The 26579-nt window shown below is 40.6% G+C and overlaps 1 protein-coding gene across 3 annotated transcripts in view; it reads left to right on the top strand.

The window, feature by feature from the left end:
- P4HA1 (prolyl 4-hydroxylase subunit alpha 1) overlaps positions 1-26579 on the top strand; it is a 54171-nt gene that overhangs the window by 12460 nt on the left and 15132 nt on the right. For 2 of the 3 annotated variants that reach the window (XM_019538573.1, XM_019538572.1), the window contains exons 2-9: positions 1464-1580; positions 2410-2506; positions 6418-6569; positions 11212-11349; positions 14014-14253; positions 21353-21555; positions 22234-22410; positions 24770-24840. In XM_019538573.1, coding sequence (XP_019394118.1) covers positions 1493-1580; positions 2410-2506; positions 6418-6569; positions 11212-11349; positions 14014-14253; positions 21353-21555; positions 22234-22410; positions 24770-24840 — 1166 coding nt within the window. In that variant the 5' untranslated portion in view covers positions 1464-1492. Of the gene's footprint in view, positions 1-1463; positions 1581-2409; positions 2507-6417; positions 6570-11211; positions 11350-14013; positions 14254-21352; positions 21556-22233; positions 22411-24769; positions 24841-25890; positions 25962-26579 lie in introns of all 3 variants that reach the window. The other variant, XM_019538574.1, reaches the window with a different exon arrangement.

The following is a 26579-nucleotide window of genomic DNA, read 5'->3' as shown; positions in this document are numbered from 1 at the left end:
CTGCCCTTTGGGCAGGGGGCTGGACTCGATGATCTCCCGAGGTCCCTTCCAGCCCTAATGTCTATGAAATCTATGAAAATATTTTTCAACTTCTACACTGTTTTATGCAAAACAATCAGCTTAAAATACTAGAGGTGGACAGCATGCTGGTTTGTACAGTAAACAACCAGTACTGTTGACTCTATTTTGTGACAGAAAATCACAGACATTTCAGTTATCTTCAGCCCAGAAGTGCAGCATGATGCCTGAGCACCCTAAGTGCAGCAGTGTATGGGTAGGGCAGCATCAGTGGCTGCTCTAGCAGGGCAGCTGCTTCTGCTTTTTCAGGGCCTTCTCCCCACTCTCCCCCCCAATATTATGCCACTGCTTGAGCCCTTAACATAACTGAGACTTTGTTACCCTTCTAGACTGACTGTATTGGGGCCCTGCATGTATGAGCAAAGAATTTGTTTTTATAGTTCTGTTCATCCTGAAGGATTCCAGTACTTCTTGCAAGCTGCCAGTATATATGTGCTTTATATTAATATATAAGAAAATCCTGCATGGGAGAAAACTAAGATTGCTACATTGAATTAACTTTTTCACACTAAGCAACAGATTTATTTAGTCTGAGGCAGGGACATTTTTTCATATGAAAATTAAATCTTTTGGATGATACCCAGATTGCTTTCAGTTTTGTAAACACTTTAATGTAACTTTTTCTTACAAAGTAGTGAGAAAATTCTAGGGTCTCGTGAAAGCATCCAAGACTTTGAAAAACTCAGAACTTGGCAGTGGTTCATGAGAGGAAGTTTGGCAAGTATATCTGCTATGGATGGACTACATACTCTTCTAAAGACTCATTATAAGCCAGCTGTTCAAGTAGCTTTTTGAATAAGTTATTGTATGCATGCAGTAATGTGGTACAGATATGGAGACCCAAATGACTTATCTTAAGAGCTTGTCAGTATGGGATCTTTTTCAATACTATGTTTATTCGATAGGAAGCTCATTTTACTGGCTCTGATGAAAAATTTTATTTACATTGGCAAGATCTTTATGCAGTATACTGTGTGGCTTTGTGTGTGTGTGCGCACATGCGCTTCACCAGAGTCTAGTTTTAATAGTCTTACTTTTTAAATTTTTAAAATCTTGTTGGGGAGAAGGGGGATTATGCTAACACAGCAATGCTGAAACTGTTTCTAGAACTGTGGATCCATGCTTGTTTTTTGCTTTCACTTCATAAGTGAACAGGGCAGATGCTATTTGCAGAATGTGGTCAGAATGCTTTCCCCCAGATGACTGCAGCCAGGAGGGATGTAATTGCAAAAGTATGCATTAATTAGGAGAAAATTTGCTTGTTAAAAGAAATCTCTCTTACAAACTTCAGTGAAAATGGAGTAAAAAAGAGTTGTTCTTCATCAAGAAAGAATGAAATCTGACTGAATGCAATTGTAAATAAGTCTTTCACATTTCTTTTGTAGGTGTATGGTGTGGTGACAGCTCTTGAACTATGGCATCCAGAAAAGTTTGGTTTGTATTGGTCCTGGGTGTTCTTCTGCCTCATTCTTATGCCCATACAGACTTCTTCACTTCGATTGGTGAGATAAGCTTCTGTATATACAGTGCATAACTGTAGAGCTGTATCTGGCAGCTTTCAAAACTGACTCTTCAGTGTGCTCCAGGAATTAGTATAGCATGAAGCTCACCACCAGTGCTTCTGTGACTTATCTTTTTTGGAGGAATGTTTTTATTTAGATCGTCCTGTTAAAGTGACAGAGGACTGGGACGTGCATTCATTAGATCAAAAATAATTTTGGTTTCCTTCAAATGAGGAAACAAAGTAATTCTTGGTAAGAACTCATAACAGTACGACTGTTCCAGGATTTACCTCTGCCCCCACAATGTTTTTTTTTTTTAATAGTGTGTATAGCAGTTTGGCTTTTACAGTAGAATAAAGCAGTTCAGCCATCTGTTTACTTAATATCCTGCTTTAACAAATTCATTGCTGGCTTGTAGAGAGAACCTCTACAAGTATTGTGTCAGAGTATTGTGTTTCAAATGCTTTGTGTATCTTTATAATTCATTTTTGCCTTATTTGCTATATATCAGACGTATTTGAATAAAATTATATTCCTTTTCAGCCTATACTATCTCCCCAGATATGATGCAAATGAAAGTCAAAGTGCTGACCTTGATGCAGCATTCATGTTCATGGCAGCAGACTATGTAAAACACGCTAAGTTCTCTCAAGCAGAGAGAGAGGAATCTTTTTCAGACATCTTTATGGGTAGAAAGAGAAATACAAAATAACTAACCGATTTCTGGTGTGCTTTTCCCTTATCTCTGCCCTCAGTTTGTTCCAGTGGGAACACCTTTTGAATGATAAGCAGAGCTCTGATAATCAGTCAAAACTGCTTTTCTTTTTAGGTCACATGACAGATTTAATTAATACAGAAAAAGACCTGTTGACATCACTGAAAGATTATATCAAGGCAGAGGAGAGCAAGCTGGAACAGATCAAAAAGTAAGCAGATAGTTTCATAACACTACTCTGTAACTCCATCCTTACATACAAGAGAGTTCCCCAAAGCTGAACAAATTGAAGAATTTATTGCCTGGTGGAGAAAAAATAATTAAGGTGTTTGTCCTTAATGAATGTTTCTTTGAGCTGGTGTTATTTTCTTTATATAATGTTATGAGAGTGAGTTCTAATCAGTTTGCACTCTCTATTGTATCCTCATTGGCAGGATTCCCAGGTATGCATGTAATTCTTCAAAAGATATGCTGTTTTGTGTATATGCGTGTGTGTGCATGCATGTGCATTCCAGAGAATATTATGATGTGCACTGGGCTAAAAATTTTAGTATGAACTGTAGCTGAACTGCTTAAGTAGGGTGAAGCTGTAACTGGTAACTAAGCACCTCACAAATGAATACTAGTAAGTCATTATAAAAACATATCTTGGCTGTACATGTCATAGATTTAATAAGAACAACAAGTCATTTTGTTATTCTTTCTACATTTGTCTCGGTCATTGCCCAAGAGTAGAGCTAAGGGAAAAGGTCCTTTCTATTGCAGTTTATCAGAGCTTAGGAGCCAAAAGCCTTGTGCAACTGGGAAGGGGATGCCTAGTTTTCAAATACTTTTATTTTCTAACTTTCTCATTCTAACCTTTGCGAATTCAAAGATTTATAACATTATAAACCCAGCAGTGGTCCAAGAGACTACAAGGTATAGGCTGATGTTGAGGGGGAAAGAAGGAAACTTTTGTGTTGGGCTTTTTGATGTTGTTTTTATATATTACATCTTTTTGTAGGTTTGGGGTGTTATCAATAATCCTTACAGCTTCAAATTAGTAGGCAGAAAAGTTGAACATTCACAGGTGGATAAGCGCAAGTCGTGCTGCATAAGCATCAGTGATGAATGTCTACATTATATTGATGCTAATGTTTCCAGGTTAAAAGCAAAAATTAAAATAAAGGACACCCAAATAAAATAATTTGACTTTTAGACGTACCTTGCCCTTGAAATTCATAGGGCTCCACTCTTCAGCTACGGCTTGCTTGTTTGTTCATTCATTCATTACATTTATGAATAACTTTACTGGCTCAGTGCAGTCATTGAATCCACTATACAATCCTGTATAGGGGGAAGGGAGAGGGAAACAGGGGACACCTGCATTTCCAGATGAATTGTGATGGAGTTATGGTATAGTAACCAATATGAGTGACACATTTGGTCTGTACAGCCACAAGATTAAGATTTTAGTTACTTTACAGCAGTCATGGGAGTTAACTAGTTAATTAACTAGTTAAAGAAATGGCTAACTTTTAACTTTAACTAGTTAAAAAAGGTTAACTTTAACTTTTTATAAAGTCTAAATTAAAAGTAAAAAAAAATTGAAATCCAGCTTTCCCAGCATTTTTTCTGACACAGCCACTCTCTAGGACTTAGATGGAATGATCTTTCTTCATTGAAACTCTCTAGGACTTCTTGTTTGAGAGACAGAGTAGTGTGCCTTCCTATGACATATGGTCTCTTAAGAACTACAAGTGCTGGGATTTTCTGTGTGTTTGCAGAAGTCAACAGGGCAGCCAAATGGCTGCAGGAGAGGGAACAAGCACAAGCAAGCAGAGACATTGATCCCAGTAAGAGTGGGAGCAAGTAGTGAGGGTGAAGCAGATGATGATTTTTTACAATTGTAATGAAGATCAGAACCAGCAGCCCAGGACCCAAGAAGCTGACCATTACTTCTCATCTGTGAGAAACTTACCTGAGATGTCACGTACTATGAAAAAACTATTCATCCATTACAACACAGCATTCCCTCATCTGCCCATGTAGAGCAGTTGTTCAGTAGTGGGGGCTTAGTTTTGCAGAACAGAAGAGGAAAATTGTCAGATGTAAATTCTGAAATGCAGCTTTTGCTGAGGTTCAATAAGCATGTTTAAACAGTTTCTGCTATGCAACTAAACATTCTTTTTCTCATTTAAACTGCTTTTTCTCATTTCAGTCTAATTTTGATTTTCAGACACTTTATCTCCAATTCAGATGTATTTCATACCCTTTTGTTACCTTTTGAGCAATAAAAATCATAACAACAGAGGTTTTCTGTGGAAACAGTTTTCATTTGTTACCTGGCTGTGAATATCTCCTTTCTGTTATTCTGGTATACCTATATGATGCATTGACTTTTACAAAGTACTTCACATAGAGAGGGTGAGAAGGATCTAACCATTACATAGGTATTGGTAAATTGTTATTCTGAAACTGTATGACAAGTACAACATTGTTTCCAAATAAAGGAGGGTGAGTTCTGAATAAACTGGTGTGCTTCTGTCAGCTTATGGAAAAGAAACCCACTCATTACATTTGAAAATGAAAAATGATGCTGAGGCAATTTGCCATGTTTCACACATTTTTCACGAATCAACTTAACTTTTAACTAGTTACTCTCTTTTTAACTTACCTTTTCACTAGTTGAAAGTGGAAATATTTAACTTTTAACTTAAGTTAATTTTAAAGAGTGCTAACTTTTAACTAGTTACATTATTTTTCTCATGACTGCTTTACAGGTGTCACATTATGGTAAGAGTGCTATAGATTCAGTGAAATCCTAGAATAAAGTACTTTTTTTAGTCGGAGCTAGAAGTGAGACTTCATTATTTTCAGCCTTTGTAAGGAGCATGATATTTGCTAGTAACCTGAGCTGTACTAACACTTGGAAGGAGCCGCATCCATTTTTCTGTTCTTGACAATCCAAGGGCCTTTGTGGGCAAAGAGAAAACACCTAATGGCTTCAGCAGAGGAATGAAGTATTCATAATAAAAACCTTCTTTGTTGTATATTTAACTGCCATAAAATACTTACTTAAGAATGTGGAAAAAGCAGGCAACTTGTGTTTGGGCACATGCTTATTAGCAAGGCCTCATTTATTCTGGAGCAGGCTGGATTTTAGTTTTTACGGGGTCTCTTGCTGGCTTGTGTGATGGCTTTTATGTAGACGTTAAAATATCTTAAACATTGGATTTCCTAAATGATATCTCTTTTGGCTTTTTTTCACATTCTGTTAGTTTTACTCTGCCTGTCAACATTCCCTTTTTCAGAAGGTTGCTGTGTTTTGTTTTATTAAACAAGTATGGAGGCTTGCGCATAGGCAAGAGGCAGTTGAGGTTTCTAGTAAAACTGAAGACATGAAAGAAGCTTGAGATACCAGAACAGGCACATTAACAAGCAGCAGATAAAGCTCTCGGGAGTGTTTATAATTAAGTTTGAGTGAGCCCTCAGTTAAGGTTAATAAGGATTATTCATGCTTTTGAAAAGTAATTTCTCAGGCTGCTGCAGATTCAGGAATACAATTCTGTATTGGTATTCAGTGGATTTGAGAGGCTTTATTTGAAACTTTAAGAATTGCTCCACATGAGAGGTTAAATTATGAAATACAGTTTTACAATATGTGGAATCCATGGACCAGAGTTGCACTTTTAGGAACTAATTTTCATCTTAGGGTTATTAACTTTCTCCTTTAAAAAATATGTTTGGGTCAGATAGTATATTGAAAGTAACTTTTAAAGTACAAATATTATTGAAGTATACTAGGTTTGCCAAAACTTAGGTTAAAAAAATTGTATTTAACTGATCTCTGTGAAACTTCATAAAGGAACTATATGCTTCATGCCTATGATATACTGTGTATTAGCTGATATATTTTATTGTTGCATAGAACTTCTTTATTGCAAGATAGTGAGAGCAACTATTTATTACATCTGAAGGACTGCAGAAAGAGGTGGCATTATTTTTCTTTGCATATAGATGAAGTAAAAGAATACACATTTTATTGGAAGCTACATCAGCCAAAACAGTCTGTTTGCTCGATAGCAGTTTTAGAAGGCACAGAGTCTCTTAGAGCTTTATTCAATGTTATTTTTTCTACAGATGGGCAGAGAAGTTAGATCAGCTGACTGACACAGCTACAAAAGACCCAGAAGGATTTTTGGGGCATCCTGTAAATGCATTCAAGTTAATGAAGCGACTCAACACTGAGTGGGCTGAGCTGGAGAACCTTGTCTTGAAAGACATGTCAGATGGTAAGTCTTGGCAATTTTCATTTTTCAATATTACTGTATCTTGCACTAGCATTCCAGTGTTAACCAAAAATACAGGTTGGAGAGGCTGAGGAGCTTCTGTTTCCCTACTCAAAATAAAAATTAGAGTCAAACAATTTGTTAGTATTTTCATTTATATCCATTCCAGTTTCGTAATTGGAATTGGACTTGTGAGTCTCTCTCCAAGGAGATGTCTCTGTCTCCTTGCAGATACTTCTAAAGCTCATATCCTCTTGTTAGCAAAATGGTGTTACATTGGTAGATAACCTGTTAGATGTACACCTTGCTGGGGTCGTTTGACCCCAGTACTCTTTCCTGCCATGGCAGGGGGTCAGACTAGATGATCTACTCAGGTCCCTTCTGACCCTAGTAACTATGAAACCTAACCAATCTTGAGCTTTGGTCTTTACAGAAAGGTAGTGGATTGGAAGTTCAGCAACAAAACTACTGTTAGTGCTTAGGGATCATTAAAGCACAATTAACCCTTAAATGGAACATGAAATATGAATGAAGACAACTCAGTGTCTTGAAATGTCCTAAAATCAAAGTCTAACTTTATTAATACAACAAGTATTATCTTAGCAGTTTTTATATTCAGAGAGAAAAAAATATTCAGTACAATAATCTTACCCAATCCCAGGTGTTACTTTGCTTAACAGAAAAGACAGCCATTCAGTTCCTGGAAGCAGATGGTGTACGTTGTGGGCTGGAATGGTTCAGACAGGTGTTGAAGGCTGGATTTATGACGATGATGACAAATTTTTTTGGTCCTTCTTCTTACGTTGAGTAATAATTTCACTTTGACTCTTCATGTTTGGATTGGTCTCTCTGAAGTTAGCATACTGTCCATCTTTTATCCCGTCAGCATATTTCTTTGTCTAACAGACCCATTACAAGTATGCCTCTTAACTTGGCCTTTTTCCGGCGTCTTACTCTGGGCATTATCCATGGGTGTCCCTTATCACCTTTCATTAATATATTCAATTCTTTCATCCCTCTGATTCAGCTGGTTAGTGCCAAGTTCAGTTTATTGGAGCTGGTAACAAGGCTGTTGCTATGTTATGTTAAAGAACTTCTCTTAGTGATAAAAAGAAAAGATATAATATAATGAACACCTATGAGCTCTACAAAAATAATTCAAAGCCAGCTAATAGTAAAAAACAAAAAGTTAATAAGGACAAAACTTAAGCGATGATTAAATAAGGCTAAAATAATATAAACAATACTAAAGCAGATGCAACTTCAAAGCATTAAACAACAAGCTACCCTAACACTACAGTGATACAAATAATCAGATCAGTACTTCAGTTCTAAATCCATGGGGAATGGTGGTTCCTTTTTATCATCCCACTGCTAATAACTTTCATTTTTACAAACTGGATTTTTCAGAAATGTTTATTTCTGAACTTGAAAAGTCCAGTGTGTACTCAGGATGAGTAGAAACCTTTGTTCAGAAACATGCCACTCTTTTGCAGAATCCTTGCTGTAAGTTTTCGGCAGGAAGGAACTGGAGGGAAAGGAGTGAAGTGGGGGAATAAGCAAAAATAACCTTCCAAGCACATACATCATGACATACAGGGCTGTCTTTCTAAATCTTCAGGCATACAAGAATGGTTTCTAAAGAAAGTCCTAGTGTATTGCAAATAGTTGTGAAGGGAGGCTTAACATTTCAGCTAGTAGGGCCTTGGGCTAGATAATTCTGATGGAACAGATAGGGGGATGGACATCTAGAATAAACTAAAATATAAAACAGTTATAGCTTTGAATTTTTCCTGGGGGGATGGTAGAAGTAGCTGAAAACTGAGAATCAGGGAATATGGAACGGAGGGAAGATGCCACATATGGTAGCAGAGGTTTTGGGTTACAAAACAGCTTTCAAACTCCACTTCATAAATCTTCTGGATACAAAAAATCATGGACTCAATATAGACATTGGATTTATGACACACTACAACCTCCCTGACATCTGATTCATCAGTTACCTGCTTGTCCTTATCTTTTACACTTTTCTTTTCTCCCCCACTTCCTCCCCTCCTCATCTACCCTTTGTCTTCCTAATTTCAAGCTATTTACTCCCTCTTTCCTAGCTTGGAGATCTCAACTACAGTAAAGTCTCCCTTGCTTACCTTTGGCTTGTTCCTCCCCCCCCCCACTTTTTGTTTTCCCCTATTTATATTCTCCACCTATTTATATTCTCACTGGCATCCTGTCACACTTTTTGTTTCTTTCATTCCTTGGAGATCTCAAAACAGCAGAGACTCCCTATTCTTGAAGAAGAGTGCTGGTGCCCGAAGGCTGTTAAAGAACTTTTTTTCCAACTACTCAAGTTCTTCTACTAAAAGATATCACATCTACCCAAAGAACCTTACCATACTGTAGCAGAAGCTTTTTAGAAGCTGCTACTGGAAAGAAGAGAAGTGAAGTCAAAGAGATTTAAAAAGCCTGATGCTCTTAGTAAGTTCTTACTGAGCTCACTTTAGAAAATTTAAGATGGCTGGAGTTTCTAAATTGTCATGTTTGACTTTGAACTATGGGTATGGTGTCGCTAAGGATTCAGACATGCATACAGCTTACTGAGGAGGAGGAGGTGGATTTTCATGTACATCAGCTAATCTCCGATGCCTGTACCTGTGCACACTTACTGTTACTCTATGAGAAGTAGAACCTAAACCTCAGTACATGAACGGTGCATGCCCCTGGTGACTGGGGAAGCATGACTGTGCTGGCGGGAGCCCAGTGGTGGTGAGTGGGGAGCGCCGGCACTGGCAGGGGGAGGGCAAGCGCCAACCACAGGTCGGCGACTACCCACAGGCATTACTGGCAGCGGCAGCATCAGCTAGGGGCGATGGAGGACTGCCCGCAGATGCCACTGGTGGCACTGGCAGCAGGGTGGCTGTCAGCAGCGCCTTTTTTGCAGGGGGTGCATGTGCACCCACAAGCACCCCTTATGCGTCACCCCTGCCTCAGTAGATTAGCCTTTTTTCCCCTGCATCTGTTCTACTTCTCTTTCAACCTTGCATGGACTTGGTGAGTAATGCCATTAATTTAGCTGTAGGGTAAAATACTGGTCCCTATCAAATTCTCCTTTCACAACAGAGGAAAAGAAATTGAAAAACTGGCATTCAGAACTGCCTTCTCTGGTTTCAATTATGATTTTAATTCACATGAAAATTGAAGATTACATATAATGCTATGAAACTTCTTTACTTGACACCTGAGTAAACCAGCTCTTTCAGTATGAAGTTAGTGATTAAGTCTACTCCAGTACTTGTTTTGGGGCATTATCAATGAGTGCAACACATGACACATTTATTCCAGAGGAAAAGTGGAATGGGTACCCTATGCCTAGCATTTGCTCTAGATGAAACGACATTCTCTGCTGTAAAGTTATTCTGCCATACCTGTTGTTTTGTTCTTATTATTGTTATTGTCACTTTTGTCTGGAGTAGCCATTTGCTGAATGCAGACAGGCTTCTCTGCCATCTAATGGCTTTACACTGTAATAGCCTTGATTTTTGAGCAGCCAGTTTGGAAGAGTTGACTTTGTCCACTCCTTATTGTGGACTAAACCTGGGGTGCTAAACTTATCTGGCCCCAAGGGCTGGTTGAGTGGCACAGGGCCCTCTACTTCCATGGGCCAGATTGGGCCCACAGACCCCTCCTGGCTTCCCATCCTGCATGCTGGATCCAACATGCACTTCACATGATGCCCATGCAGGGATTCTCTGGGATGCATGCTGTATGCGACACCTGCTTCAGCTAGTCTGGGACCAAGACTTCACACAGTGTCTGCCCCAAGGTAGCTGGGCTGAATGCTACATGCAGTGCAGATCCTGGACCAGGCATAATTTGTGATGAGTCCCAGAGCAGGCGCAGCATGCAGCATGGTCCCAGGTTGGCTGGGGCAGGTGCTACTTGCACAGTGGAGTCCCAGAGTGGCCAGAGTATGCAGCATGTGTCCTGGGACGTGCATGTGGTGCCAGTCCAGCAAGCACCATGTGCTGTATTTGGGCCAACTCTTGAGTCCCAGGAGCAAATGATGGGGCTCCCTGGGCCAGATTCAGCCTATGGGCCAGATCTTTGGCACCCCTGGAGTAAACTTTATTCTGCAAAATATGAGCAAAGTTACTCCATAATGAGGATGTTGTATCTGCAGCCATAGTTGTTAGGGCTAGTTCTGTGTGGATAGTCGCAGTAGCACTTTTTCTCTTTTCTGTTCCTGGTATGTCTCACCAGTACCTTAGTGCTTCATTGGAAGCCTTCTGATAAAAGGTTCTTAATGCATTAGATACAGAAACTGTTGGAATTCATTTGTTGGTGTTGGTGTGCCTTTGCTGGAATGTCATCTTGGTTGGTCTTACCTACTATTCTGTTTTATTGACCTGTCAGAACACTCCTGAAATGAGTCGGATGTATGGAGGCATTTGCTATGTGTTTGCATATTATTGATCTGTACAAACAGGGTACTGTTGCTTCAGTGTCCCCCAAATGTTCTGCTATGGAATTAGCTTTCCTCCAGTAACTAGGAAGCAGTTTTATTCATATAAACTGTTTTTGATGTAAACCCTGAAGTATAGCTAGACCTCTTGGATGCTTTTTCCCATCATGTTCTTTTTCTCCTAAGGCTTTATCTCCAATATGACTATCCAGCGCCAGTATTTCCCTAATGATGAAGATCAGACCGGTGCTGCCAAAGCTCTCCTAAGACTCCAGGACACATACAATTTGGATACAGACACCCTTTCAAGGGGAAATCTTCCAGGTAAGAGGCACCTGCACTAATTCTGAAAAATAATTCTGAAGTTATTCCATGTTATCTGTATTGTACACCCTTTGAGGGATGTTTCCTTCGCACTTGTCTGTTAAATGCCTAGCATACTATTACAAAGAGAGGCAGGAGGAAGCCCCTTTTCCTAAACTTCAGTTAATCTCTTATTATATAAAGCAGTGTGATGTTGGCCTCCTGTACCAAAGAGTGTTTGGAGCAGGTTTTAAGGCTACCTGGTAAAACAGTGCATGCCCTGACCACCGCTTCCCTGGATCATTTTTGAAAAAAAATAGTAAAGTTTAAAAATGCCAGTTTTAGTTTAAACACCCCTCTTCTCCCCCCTTATAGTTTTTGTTGTTGTTGTGTTTTTGTTTTTTCTTTCCCAATGGCTGTTGTGATCAATAAGTTGCACTGTTGAACTGTATTTTTAAGTTCACAGTAGAATGAATATTGGGAGGAGTGGGGAACTCCTGTCATGAGCTTTAAACAGATTTGTGACAGGTTTACCTGAGTCTACATTATGTATAAACTTTAGAAACAAGAAATTGGGTTTGAGAGAAAAACATACAAAATCATTTGCACTTGTACAGGTCTAGCTTAAATAATACTTAACAGTTTTGTCTGCAAAAAAGCAGTTTGTCTCTGGGAAACATAATGCAAGGAGAGTGTGTTAGCTATGCCAGTTTTCTGTCTTGTAAAATGTGTTATCAATCCATATGGGAAGTCATCACTAGAAAATTATGTATATTTTTCCCAAGCACACATTCTGTTCCGTGTCTTAAAATGAGGCAAAATGTGCCTTATAGTTTGTGAAGTTTACTTTTGTTTTCAGGTCTCAGTTATTCTAGCAAGACCTAACAATTTGATTTAAAAAATTTTTTTTTAAACCCTGTAGTTTGATCACTATTCATCAACAGATAGGAACTGTTTTTACTTTATTTTTGTCTTAGTGAATATTGGCCATATTTTATTGTCAGTTTTGAAAATCAGTATTATAGAAATTGTATAATCCTGATTTCTGACAGCATCATTTTGATAGTGACATCAGCAAACCTGTCTTGTTCATTGATTATTTCTATTTTTATTCTAAAATTAACATTCTTGACCTCCAGAGCTAAGAGAGCCTAGACCACTCAGAACACTAAATATGTAGTGTTATCTATCTTGGTCATCTTTTTATTAACTTGGTCTTGGGTTTATTCTTTCTTCTTTTTCTGTTGTCTCCAGTTCAACTGACTTTTCTACTCTTGAATCTCCTCCATTTCAGGCTTTTCTCTTTGTACTGGTCAGCTACTTTGGCTGGTTATACAGCATAATTTTCATTGCAAGATCACACATACAATTATTAATTATCATTGTTGTATGGTTATTGTATAACCTTTCTTATTGATGCATGTTTAAATCTCCTTTACATTTTGTTCTCATCTGTGCATGGTAACTATTGAGGTTTCCGGGGAAGACAAGCTGCAGGAGACTGTGACTTAAGTTCGCTGCATCTACACAAACTCTTTCAGGGATGTAAGAATAACAATGTTGTGCTCACAATTTCTTAATAAGCCATGCCTTTAATTGGAGCTCTAGTCTTCATAAAGAGGTGAAACCATGTTCAGAGGACATGGATAGGATGCATCCAAATCAGACCTGCATTACAGTACAACTTAATTGTAACAGACCTAAAGCTGCTCCCTTTTGAAAGAGAATAAGTGGGGTGGGCTTCCAGCAGCCTTTCTGTTATGCCTTGTTTCTCTGAACATGGTTTCACCTCTTTATGAAGACTAGAGCTCCAATTAAAGGCATGGCTTATTAAGAAATAGTGAGCACAACATTGTTATTCTGACATCCCTGAAAGAGTTTGTGTAGATGCAGCAAACTTAAGTCACAGTTTCCTGCAGCTTGTCTTCCCCGGAAAACTCTAACAAAACACAGCCTTGAGGCATTAGTACCAACCCTGGGCCCAAGCCAGTGTTAATACTCTGTAGAATAAAAAACTCTGACATAACTGGGAACAAAATTGTAAGTGTGAAAGTAAAAGCTCTTACTTGATAAGATGTCATTTCTGCATTATTTCCTTTATTCACTGTTCATGCCTCTAATATACTTTTTGCAAGATACAATTGGATTTTTAATGGTCTGTAAATTACAGTGGCAGAAGTAGCAATCTGTAATTTACTTACCAAGATTTATGTAATTAAAAGCTTTCAAAGTGAGGCCTTCTAGACTGTTTCTAAAAATGAATTTCCTCAAAATCCTTAGCAGCTGTGCAGCTACTGATTTATACCCTTGTTTCTCTTCCACCCTCACTAACTTGTCCTTTACTAGTGAGGTGTGTCCAAATAATGTTTTAAAAGAAATAACAAACTGTATATGGGACAACCTATTCCAGACTCTGGTTGCTTATAGTTTCTAAAACTGTAGTCATTAGAAAAGAAATGTTATGCTTGGGTTAATTTCACTCATGTTTAATGTCATCTATCATTCTTAAAAAAAAATTACGATTGCTAGTGACTATTAAAATAAAATGTTACCAAACTCGATGAATGTTTATTACAAAGGGAAGATGGATGCATAATGAAGATTAAGAATGTGACAACTGATTGTTGGTGTGTGTTCTGTAAATTGATTCATAATATAGTCATGTCCATTTCTTGCATTCTCCAGGTGTGAAGCACAAATCCTTTTTAACAGCAGGAGACTGCTTTGAATTGGGGAGGATAGCGTATACCGAGGCTGATTACTATCATACAGAGCTCTGGATGGAACAGGCTCTGAAACAGCTAGATGATGGAGAGGTGTCTGCTGTTGAAAAAACCTCTGTTCTAGACTATTTGAGTTATGCTGTGTATCAGCAAGGGGACCTAGACAAAGCAATGATGCTGACCAAGCGGCTTCTTGAATTAGGTAAGTTAAGAAATGCATGCACTAGATTATAAAGCTAGAAAGGAATTTCTCAGATTCATTAATTTGCATATTCTTTATTTTATTTTATTTTGCATTTTACCATTGTGTAGCCAAATTGTGCACCTTTTAAAAATGGAGTAGTTCATTGGCTGTTTTAATTTGATGCAATGATTTTATTTTTAATTAAAAAATTAACCAAGCTGCTATCAGAAATAACTAATAATCCTGTAGTTCTGTTTTAAAATACTGTCAAATTACAACCTGCTTCATGTTTGCTCTTCTGTGCATTCTTTCTGGTTTTGGTATTGATGACTCTTAGCACTATAGTATCTGAACACTATATTCAGTTGTCATCTTTATTTATTGCCTAAATTAGTTTTACTGTCTTGTTCCTGTTGGCTTTCCAGTTAATTTATCTTAGTCTCTCATAAACAAATTGTTTTCCTGCTTGCACATCGACCAAATTGTTAAACTGTCAAAACGCAGGTTTTTCTCATTAATGATGCATGAGTCAGGGAGAAAAAATATGTATATATATATATTTTTTGGAGAGCCAATATCCAGTTGCAAACTGAGCATGCTAGATACAAAGCAACTAAGAAAATATAGAATCTTAGTGATATGGAACAGTATATGTAAGCATTTATGCCACTTGCATCGGCTATCACTTTGATACAAGGATGTCTGAGGGGGGCAGGGGATTACTGGTGAATTTTAAGGTGGTGAGGCGTCCAATCTGTGCTCTGCAAGCTTTTCCACAGATATAAGTGGTGCCTTGGGGGAGGCAACAACTGTTAGCCAGGATGCTGTGTGCTTTTCTTCCTCTGCCATTTCTCAGCTTCCTGAGCAAGACAGTTCTCTTCAAAGTGGGCTGTAGCTTGATGTATGGTGCAGTGCCTTTGAGACCTGTTTGTTACCAGCTAGCACTTCCCAATTTGTAAGGTTGATGCCAGCCTTCTTAAGATATGCTTTCAGGGTGTCCTTGTAGCATTTCCTCTATCCTCCGTGGGTCCTCTTACCATGACTAAGTTGAGAAAAGAGAAATTGCTTTGGGAGACGAGCGCCAGCCATCCTCACACAGTGGCCAGTCCAACGGAGTTGATGTTTCGTGCTCTTTGCCTCACTGCTGCTTATGTTAGCTGCAGAGAGGATGTGGCATTGGTGCAGTGGTCTTCCCATCTAATGCAAAGGATCTTCCTGAGGCAATGCTGATGGAACCATTCCAGGTGGCTTCGATATGTCATCCACATCTCACACTCGTAGAGGACTGTGAGGATAACCACTGCATCGTAGACCAGGATCTTAGTTTCCATCTGCAGATCTCAGTCAGCAAATACATGACGAAGCAGCTTTCCAAAAGATTTCCTGGCACAGCAAATCCTATGTTCATTTTTTGCATCAAGACTGACTGGGAGAGGTGACTGCCAAGGTATGGGAAATGCTCAACGTTTTTCAGGGGTTCTTCACCAGTGGTAATTTGTGGGGGGAGGTGGGCAACTTGTGCTGGGAAAGGCTGATGGAGCAACTTGGTCTTCCCAATGTTAAGGGAGAGAGGCATCTGAGAAAAATTGGACTGCAGATTGGTCTCGGTGTGTGTGCAGATAAGTCATCAGCGTACTGAAGGTTCGTGATGCCAGTCTTGGTAACTTTTGTTCTGCTATGAAGGTGCCATAGGTTGAAAAGCTGACCTTTCGTTTGATACTGAACCCCAATTCCAGGAGGAAGGTGGTCATGGATGAGAATCAAAATCACAGCAAGATAGATGGAAAAAAGGTTGGGGCAATGACACAGCCCTGCTTGGCACCAGTATAGGTGGTAAATGGGTCTTCCTCTGATCTACTGCAAAGGACTGTGGCAGTCATTCCATCATGGAGTAGCCTGAACACACCAATGAACTTCAGTGGACAACCAAACCTAACCAAACCAGTACTTTCCATAAGACTTCATGATTGATGGTGTCAAAGGCCTTGGTTAGGCCAATGAATGACATAAACAGCTCCTGGTGTTGCTCTCTATGCTTCTTCTGGATCTGCCATGCAACAAAAATCATGTTGATGGTACCCTGAGATGGTCTAAAGCCACACTGGGATTCTGGAAGGACATCTTCAGCAAGGGGGAGGAGGCAATTCGGAAGGATGCAAGTAAGAATCTTCCAGGAATCGGAGAGGAAGGCAATGCCTCAGTAGTTCCCACACAGTGACTTGTCTCCTTTCTTTAAAGCGGTCACAGTGTTGGCATTCTTTAAGCCAGGTGGGACTTCCTTGTTAACCCATATTTTGATAAGAAGTTAGTGAAATATTTGCACTAGTGCTGTTCCACCAGCTTTGAAGACCTTTGCAGGGATGTCATATGCGCCTGGCACCTTATTGTTCTTCGTCTGAGCAATGGCACGCCAGACTTCCTTGAAGGATGGGGGATCAGCAAGAGGTTCTATTACTGGGTGTTGAAGGATGGACTCGATGGTGGTAGCTGAGACCTCAAATTCACAGTTGAGTCTTGAGTCTTGAAGTGCTCCTTCCAGTGTGGCTTGATGGATATACATTGTCCCTGAGAAGGGTGGAGCCAGCCTGGGATCGCAGTGCGTTTGAGCCATTGGAATGTGGCCTGTGGATGGCCTTTATTGCTTGAAAGAAGCATCTCATGTCTTGTTGGTCAGCAGAACTCTGGATCTCCATGGCCTTCGCTTGCCACCATTGGTTCTTGATGTCCTGTAGCCCTCATTTTTGCTGGTTGGAGGGTTCATTTCGCCATCTGCAGAGCGTAGCTGTCTTCTGATGGATAAGTGCTAGAATTTGCTCATTGTTTTAATTAAACCAATCTTGGTGATGGCAGGTGGAGTATCCAGTTGATTCACTGCATGCCTTGTAAATAATGTTCTTAACCTCTTCCCAGTGTGCCTGGATGTCTTGGATGTCATCAGGTAGGTCAGAGAGCCCTCAGTAAGGCGTTGCTGAAGAGCCTTGCATCTAGCTTGTTCTTGGAGTACCTTTATGTTAAATCTCTTCTGTTATCCTTTCAGTTGTTTACAGTGTTGTGGTTCAAGCTGCATGTCCATGATTGATCTGACTAAACAATGATCGACCAGCAGTCATCTGCACTTCTCAGGACTTGAGTGATGTGGATGTTGGTACAGTCACAGGCTCTGACAATAATATAGTCAAGAAGGTACCAGTGATTGAAGTGTGGATGTTTCCAAGTGGTCTTATATTTGAAACTCTGTCTGAAGATGGGATTTGTGATCAGCAAGTTGTGCTCTACACATTTGCTGAGGAGGAGGATACCATTGGAGGTGAATTTCTCTACCCTCTCTTTCCCAATGGTGCCACTCCAGAGTTCAGAGTGTTGCCTAACTCTTGCATTGAAGTCACCTGTGAGGATGAGTTTGTCTTCCTTGGCAGTGGCAGCCAGGATTGCATCAAGATCACAGTAGAACTGTTCCTTGTTGACTACTTCGTCAGGTGTGAGGGTGTATGCATTGATGATCATAGTATATTGGTTGTTACTGAGCTTGAAGTGGAGAGTCATAAGGCATTTATTTGTTAATGCCCACAGGGAGGTCTGAAAGCTGGCTGACAATCTTGTTCTTGATGGCAAAGCCCAACCCCATGAATGCATCTCTCTTCAGGTGACTTTCCTTTCCAAAAAAAGGTGAAGCTGGCCTTCATCTGCCCAGCGGATCTCATGTAGGGCAGCAATATTGATGTCATATCTTGCAAGTTCCTAGCTACTGTGGTGGTTCTTTCAGAACACTCGCTGTTTGGGGACTGCATGAGAGTGCAGACATTCCATGTGACAAACTTCAGTATTTTATTTTGTTGGTTTTGACTACAAGTAGAGCGATCCCACTGGATGCAGCAGTTCAGCCAGGGGGCATGAGACACCCAAAAAATAGGCTGTCTTTTCTAGCGTCTTCCATATTCAGGGTGAGAAGAGGGGATCCTAAAGAGGACTGCTCAGTCATAGCTGCAGCTGCTGTATTGGTCTTGGTGCAAAATGACCATCACACGATCACCACCTACATGCAGATTTGTGACTAGGGACTCCCACAAATCACTGTTCCTGTCCCCACCACCACTTGTCTGTCACCACAGGACTTGGTTTATGGGAGATGTTAACATCCCTGGCAGAGGCCTGCGCATGACCTCTTTTAACATGCTCTTCTTGGACCATAACCTTGTTGTGGTGGAGAGGCTTGTGTGTTTCCAGTGACCCTGAGAGCTATGTCGTCTTGAGTCTTGTACTTCCCCTGGTGAACTGATCTTAGGTAAGGTCCCAGACCAAGCATGGTGCAAACTCCTGAGGGTCCCAACAGCAGAACAGGCATACTTGAGGACCTGCTGGTTCTCTGTGCCTGTAAAGGTGGATAATGGCTGCACAGCAGGATGGAGGTTTCCAGTTGTCTTGGACATCCTTGGCACTGGGTTCAGAGCTCGCTCCTGTCAGGCTCCTGTGGTCATAGTTTATGCCACTTGTAAAACAACCCGATTTAACTGGTTTTGTATTAATTTTAACATCTTACACAGTGGTAGCTAACTGAGAACCTTTTTTAGCTAGTGGGAGAACTATGTAGCCAGTTCCTAAGCTAGCAGTTTTGTTTGACATATCTCGGTGAACTTTCACCCTTCATTGTCTCAGTCTTCTCCCTGTTGATTTTTCTGTTGGAACCTTGTGGTGTGTTTTACACATGACATGCTTGTTTCTCTCTATAATCTTCCAGGTATTCTCACCTATGAATTTATTTGTCAGTATGTGCTGAATTGTATTTCTTCCATTCTCCAGTTTTGGGATTCTGCTGGCTTAAGCCAATGGTGCTCAACCTTTTATCGCCATGGGTCAGATGAGTGGTGCGGGGCCAGTCTGCAGGCTAAATTAGGGCTGGATCAGGGCTCCAGTGTGCCTGGATTGAAACTGGGCTATCTCTGAGTGCCAAGGTGCATTGGTGTGGTATCATCAGGGATCCAGGTGCTATCAGAAGTAGGGCTGTGTGAAGCTTCGGTCGCTGATTCTATCTGGCGAAGATTCGGCCCGATTCAGTGGCCAAATATCCAGAACGAATCAGGAGACCTGTTAATCTCTCTGAATTGAATCGGAGAGATTTGATGATTTGGACATAGACACAGCTACATGGCTTTTTTTATATACCTCAAGGTACCAGGTGGCTTATGAAAGCTGAGGTGGTGGGGCAGATGGAGTGTCCCATGGGGGGTGGTCCCTAGCACGCTTGGTGGCAGATCTGGAAGTGGACCAGAAGCACTTCTGGGGAGGGTGTGCTCCTGTGGGACACTCTATCCACCCCATCATTTCAGCATTCACAAACTGCGCCTGGTACCTCAAGGTATGTAGAAAAAACATGTAAAGCTGTGTCTATGGCCGAATTGCTGATTCTCCGAATCGGAATCAAATCTTCAGATTCAGATTTGGTCATATCGAATCGGGACAGTGATCTGAATCAACAAATGAAATCACTGACCCCCAAATCGGGCCGAATCTGAATCGAATATGGCCCACTTCGCACACCTCTAATCAGCAGGGATCCAGGTTTTCTGTTTGCCATGTTAAAATGTGGATTTTCTCTTTTAAAAGAGAAAAAAACAGGGGAATGGTGGATTTCCCCTTGCAAGCTAGCAGAGGTCAATCCTGCAAGGGACTGGGGAAGCAGGAGGAGGGAGAACAGGCAAGGAGTACCACATGCATGTGTATGCACACATGCACATAGCATCCAGGCAGCTCTTGCAGCTCCCCGCAGGTAAGTCAGGGTGTAGGGAGGGATTGAGGCTCTCATAGTGAGGGAGGGAGTTGGCCAGGGCTAGGGGTGTTGCCCAGCTGGTGCAGTGTGCTAGGTCTGGGGCCTGAAGTCAGGGTGGGAATGCGTGGCTGCAAGGCATGAGCAGGGTGGAGCCGTGGGCAGTTTGTCGGGGGGGGCGGTTCCTTGCCACTGCACGTATTTCTGTGGGGGACGTGAGGGGCCCATGCCCCCTAGATTAGTATACAAGGCAGGGGTGGCTGTGGGCTTGAGGCTCCTCACGCTGCTGCGATCCCCTCAGGGTCTCTGCAGTGCAGCAGGCAGGACCCAGCATGGCAGGGCAGAGGGGGTGGGGAAGCTCAGTGCCAACACTGGGAGCCCTGCGCCACAGTGGTGAGGCACCCCCACCCGCCCAGCAGCAGTATGGGTGGCAACACAGAGTTCTGGAGGCCTCAGAGGGAGAGGGCAGCAGGGTGGGGAGCCTGCGGCCTGAAGGCCATACCCCCCACCTCCATACCAGCTGTGCCATCTGCGGGGAAGGGGGATCCAGGCTCTGTGCTCCACTCTGGCTGCAGCAGCCACTACTTTCCATGAGCAGCAGCCAGGGCTCAGGTGCTGCTGGTGGGGCAGGGAGCTGCAGACCCAGGTCTCTTGTCCCCCTAGCCCTGGCAGCTGGCTCCCTCTACACAGGACTAGGAGAAGCCAGGGGGCTGTGGTTGGGGAGTGAGGGGCAATGGCCTGAGCAAGACACCAGTATATCAGGGCTGGTCAGCACCGCAAAGCATTGGGGGGTGGAGAGGACAGGCACAGCTGGACCAGTGTCCTGGTGAGCAAAGGGAGCAGGGAGAGCTCTGATTTCCATAACTCAAAATCAAACACCAAAATTTTTAGGTATTTAGAATTTATTTATTATAGTGATTGAGGCATTGGTCGGCTTCCAAATTGCTTTAAAATTGTAAATATATCAATAAAGCATTGTGTTCAAATCATACCTATAATAAATAGAGTGGTGTTTCACTTAGATTTGGGGGTTTTTAATCAGAGAATCTGTGATTTTTAAACAGGGAAAACCAGGATCCCTGGTTGTCAGGCCCGTGGGCCTCCCCACAGGTCCAGAAATTTGACAGCAGGGGAACAGCAATAGAAAACCAAATGACATGGCCCTATGCGCTAGATTTGGCTTGCGAGCTGTTGCTGAACATCCCTGACTTAAGCTAAACTTTCCCTTACCCATCCTCTGTCTAAGTTCTGTCCAAGAATGAATAGTTTTCTTTCTTAAAGTCTGCCTTCATAGGTAAACTCCTTCAAGTTGATCCCTACAAATAGTGAACATTTCTATATTTTCTTCTTTGCTAGATCCTGAACATCAGAGAGCAAATGGTAATCTGAAATATTTTGAGTATATCATGTCAAAAGAAAAAGAAGCAAATAAGTCCACGACTGAAGCAGATAACCAGACTGATGTAGAATTGAAGAATAAAAAAAAGGGGCGGGCCAAAGATTACCTGCCAGAGAGAAGGAAATACGAAAAGCTGTGTCGTGGGGAGGGTGTCAAAATGGTAAAGTGGAGTAATTTCTTTACGTCTTTTTAAATCTACGAAATCAGTTGTATGATTCTAATTTAGAAATATTAGTGTAGCCCATATTTCAGTAATAAGAGATACTGAACAGGTGGCAAGGATGAGCTATAGCAGGGCCTGTGCTGTGGCCCCTGGGCTCCCACTCAGCTGCTGCTCCTTCCCTCTGGCTGCAGCAGCCACCAGGGCTCCAGGCAGCCCTTTCCTGCTCCAGCTTCTGCTCCTTGGACCCTACCCTAGAGTGCAGCCCACATTGCTAACTAATCCAGTTTGAAATGATTTGATATCAGTAAATGAATTAGAGTCAAGTAAGGGTGTTGCATAACAGCATTGGATGACATTAACTGTTGGTCAGCTTTAGACAGCTATAATTTAACTGTAATGTAAAAGTACTTTTTTTGCTTTGTTCTGTTTGGGTTTTTCTTCGTATTTTTTTCAATATTATATCTGCAAACAGCAGTCATTTGCTGAAAGCATGGCTTTTTGAATAATCTCAACTGGTAATGCACAAGTGACTCTTAAGGGAAATAATAAAAGAGTATTGTTTTTGTTCTATTAGAGAGACTTTTCTTGTCTTTGAAGGTCATTATGGCTTATTCAGATTAATCTCATTCAGGGAAAAGTTACAAGATTATTTATTCTGCCTCACCTTCCTTTCAGACTCCTAAGAGACAGAAAAGCCTCTTCTGCCGCTATTATGATGGAAATGGGAATCCTAGATACATCCTGGGCCCTGTCAAACAGGAAGATGAGTGGGACAGACCTAGGATTGTTCGGTTCCTTGATATAATATCTGATGAAGAGATTGCAACTGTGAAAGAACTAGCCAAACCAAGGGTAACATGCTTCATATTCTATTCCTTTTGGAAACTTAAATATCATCTTTGTTCTGCGTAGATGAGCTGAGCTATCCCACCTCTTACTTTGGTACTTTCACAGTTAACTCTGGATAGCAATAATGCACACATGACAGCTTTTTCTCTGCATGGCTTTCAGTGACATCCTTCAAAAGTGACAGTGGAAAGTTGAAAAAGCCTTACATTTAGAATCTTTATTCAGGCAATGGCAACCCTTTTTTGGCAGAATTGGAATGTTCTGATGGACAAGATTTGTTATAGATGCCATTATGGAGAACTCTGCAACATCCACAGTATTAATTTTCTTGTACTGTCAACAGCTTTCCTCAGCATGCCACCACTTACTCTAATTTCTACTTACTTCTCTGTATATCGACGCAAGTGACAGCTTGTAGGGAGAAGCCATTTTGAAGTTACCATTCCATGCTTCTGGGTACCAGACTCTCAATGTACCACATTTGACATCTGAAACTGACTTGAATGCATCGGGCTCAGATTTGGGCCAGTCATCAGTCTTACAATTTGAAGTTAAAGTTCAGTTGGGGGTGAAAGTAGTGTAAGTCACTGTTTCATAACTAACATAGTCCTCAAACTTCCCATCCTTCATCTCTGTCCACCAGTCCCATTTCAAAAATGGAATTCCAAACAGCATTTTCTGAATGTGAAATAACATGGGATAGGCTGAGTTCTCAAGGTGTCTAGGAAAACCCAAATAACAGTCTGTTAGCCACATGGATATAGAAGTAGAAGTCACTTGGGCATCTCCAGCATCTGGAGAAAGAAAAAAATTAGTATGTTTGCTGGATAGAAAGTCAGTTTATGTAGCACAATATTTTTTTCCCTCAGTTTCTCCATAAATAAATCCAATTTTTGTTCAACTTGCCAGAAACTGAGACAAGTAGCAGACAGAACATCATCTACTCAACATTTTCTTTATGCTAAATAGATTCTGCCTTGAAAAACAAACCAAAGGAAGGATAGATGTAATGAGAGAATGCATCAAAAATACCTAAAAGAAATGCAACCAATCAGGTGCCTTTAAACAAGGGAAGAGAGGGGTGCTACCCACGAGTAGATCAAGAACAATTATCTTTAACTACTAAGGTTTAGCCAGCATGAACTAAAAAGTAAGCCTCCATATCAGCAAACATATGCTCATGAAGTAAGGCTCCACACTATAATGAAATTGATTACAAATATCATATAACTTGCACCTAAAATGGCTCTTCCTGCTTATGCTTCCCACATCAATCATATCAGACATCTGAGAATTGGATCCCAGTTTGTGCGCAATTTTCTTTCCCCTTTTAATATAAAATCATAGTAAATCACGATGCAGCAAAGCAACTTAGTCATTAATTGTAGAAAGCACTGGTGAAATCCTCCTTGGACTGTTGCTTAAGCCTGTTCTTTGTGAAATAGATGGAAATCCTTTTACTATAAAGATGACTGAAAATTCAGAGATGGAGCTAAACTGCTAGTGGATTTAAACAACACTTCTTGACATTGTTTTTCAGTCAGTTACAATGCAGCTATTAATATGAATATGCTTCAACATTGACAAGCATCGACTATTCACATGTAGAGCAGATGGAAGCAAGTAACTGTTGGCTTGCAGAAATCCAGCGATTCAGTGAGAGAAAGGAAGCCATAGAGTGGTGTTGCACAAAAATGTTGTTTTGTTCTATTTGTTTTTGAGTGCCCATCAGCGAGCCACTTCAGAAGACACTGGCTGGTGTAGCCAGCATGTCTGCTCTCTGAAACAGGTTGGGAGAGAAACTTCTTTAACAGTGTCAGAAGAACTTTGTTTAATTCATCTGTTATACATGAGAGTTTCAGACTCTTAGGTAGAACTTTCCTATATCTTCCTTTTTCACTCAAATGGTATACAACCCTAAAGCTCATTCTGGATGTGCAATATACATAGCTAATAACAAAGTAATTCTCATACGGTATGTATTTTGAAGACTTGCAACTTTCAGCAGCTGTCACTCAGAGTATAAAGGAATTAAAAAGTTATGAGTATTTTTTTTACTCAAACAACAATACTTGTTCCCCAGAAATTCTGGAGTATTGCTTCAAGGAAAAATCATTTACTCTATCTTCTGTAAGGCTCTGAAAGCACTTATCAGTGTTTGAGGCTCCCACTCTTTCTTTTTTTAATTTTTTTTGCAACGAGTCCTTCACAACACAACACTGGAAAATGACTGGATCAAGTGCATGGCTTGTGCGGCATCTTCCCCCTCCCTCTCCTCCCCCCGTAGGATTCTGAATGGTCGGATTGATGTGATGCAATATTTACTTTGTAATGCAATTATTCTGATTGGTTCGCTTCACAGCTGAGGCGAGCCACCATTTCAAACCCCATAACAGGAGTCTTGGAGACGGCACATTACAGAATTAGCAAAAGGTAAGAGACTTCTACACTGGACATTCTAGGCCTGTCATGAGTGCTCGTACTCTGCTCGTTCAGGGGAATAAAAAAAAAGGTGGGATAGAAAGAAGTTTCACTTTCTAACCCATCTCTTTTTTTGATGTACAGCTATGGTAACAGGCTGGTACTGCTGAGTTTTTCAGTCTTTTCCTCAAACTAGAAGTTCTGTTTTTTTGCCTTTTTTATGTGCCCTTTTAAAATAGAAGTACATAAAAAGGAAGTTTCTTTAACTTTTCAGAGGTACAAACCTCAACAGAAATGGTCTCTGTGCTCCCTATCCCCACTGTCTGGCAACAAACAAATTGTCATCTCCTGCCTTGCAAATTCTGGCCAACTGTTTGTGAAGGTTCCTTGCACTTACAAGAGCTGTCACAGAGTCGCATTATTGTGCCTGACAATTACATTGGCACACAGAAACATTAGTTCATTAATCATATTACAAAATATCATTGTCCAAGATAATCTTCATGTCTGGCTTTTTTTGTCTCCTGCTGACTCAGACTTGGCAAAAAAGAGATGTTAACAGGCTTCTAAGTGCTCTCCACTTTCCTAAGCTCAGTTTTTGGACTGTAGTCCTCCTGTGTTTGAACCAAGTTGCAGAAAACAAATTTTATTATTTGCACTTGAAAAAAGAAATTATAGAAGCAACCTATACAAGGGCTAGGGGTTTTTCTTATGTGTTTTTGTTTATGAAGCAAAAAGCTATACGAAAATGAAGAAAGAACATTAAACTTCTGGATACTGAGGATTTTTCTGTGAAACTCAGCATCATAAACTGTTTGCAGAAAGTCTCTAGTTTAAAAAAAAAAAGAAAAGAAAAGTGAAAGGACAATCTAACCAAATTAGTCCATGCAATTCTTAATTTGGAAATGGCAGCTGTAGCTACTGTTGCCCTTCTAAATGTTGCTGCTGATATAAGAGCATTGCATACCATCCAGACCAATCGGAACCCTTCTAATCACCTGTGGCTTGACCAAAAGAGCCTACTACTAGGGTGGTAAGCCCTTGTCCTTTCTCTTTTTGTAGCTGAGCCGGGCTACTGTACATGACCCTGAGACTGGGAAACTGACCACAGCACATTACAGAGTCTCTAAGAGGTAAGGGGAATGTGTTACAAAGGTATATCTAACGCTTAGGGAATCTCTTGTGTGGCTGAATTGTTTAATCTTCCAGCTGTAAAAGTGGGATAAGAGAGGATTTTTCAAATATATTTTTCTTATATTTACTCCTGTGTGGAGATAAACTGGCCTATAACTGGGGCTGCTTAAATGGAAATATTTTATTTCTGTAAGCTAAACTTCGAAGTTCTGCTTTTCTATCTGCATGACCTGGTTAATACATTCTAACATGCTAAAAAAATAAATCTTAAAGCAATTTAAAGGGTCCTGCTTTCTCTAAAATTCAGAGAAGACTACCTTTGTCATATTTGTGCCATTATTTAGTTATTTATACATGTTTAAAATTATGGGTTTAGGTTTTGGAGTAGTGAATCAGAGCAGGAGCGTAAGTCAGGCACCTTGAAAATTTGCAATCAAAATTTCTTTGATTGTTTGTTTGTTTGTTTTGTTTTATTTAACATTGCACTAAAACAATCATTGTTCATTCACTCTGTGTAACATCTGACACTGTTCATTGGAAGAATGCCATTCCAGAAGTTCTGTCCTACTTCTTTGCTCAACATTTGACTTGCACTTTAAAAAGGGGAAAATATTAAT

Source organism: Crocodylus porosus, unplaced genomic scaffold (assembly GCF_001723895.1).
Source record: "Crocodylus porosus isolate Cpor-Errol unplaced genomic scaffold, CroPor_comp1, whole genome shotgun sequence".
NCBI lineage: Eukaryota > Metazoa > Chordata > Crocodylia > Crocodylidae > Crocodylus > Crocodylus porosus.
The sequence above is the reverse complement of the archived record's forward strand: the minus strand, read 5'-3'. Positions and strand labels throughout refer to the sequence as shown.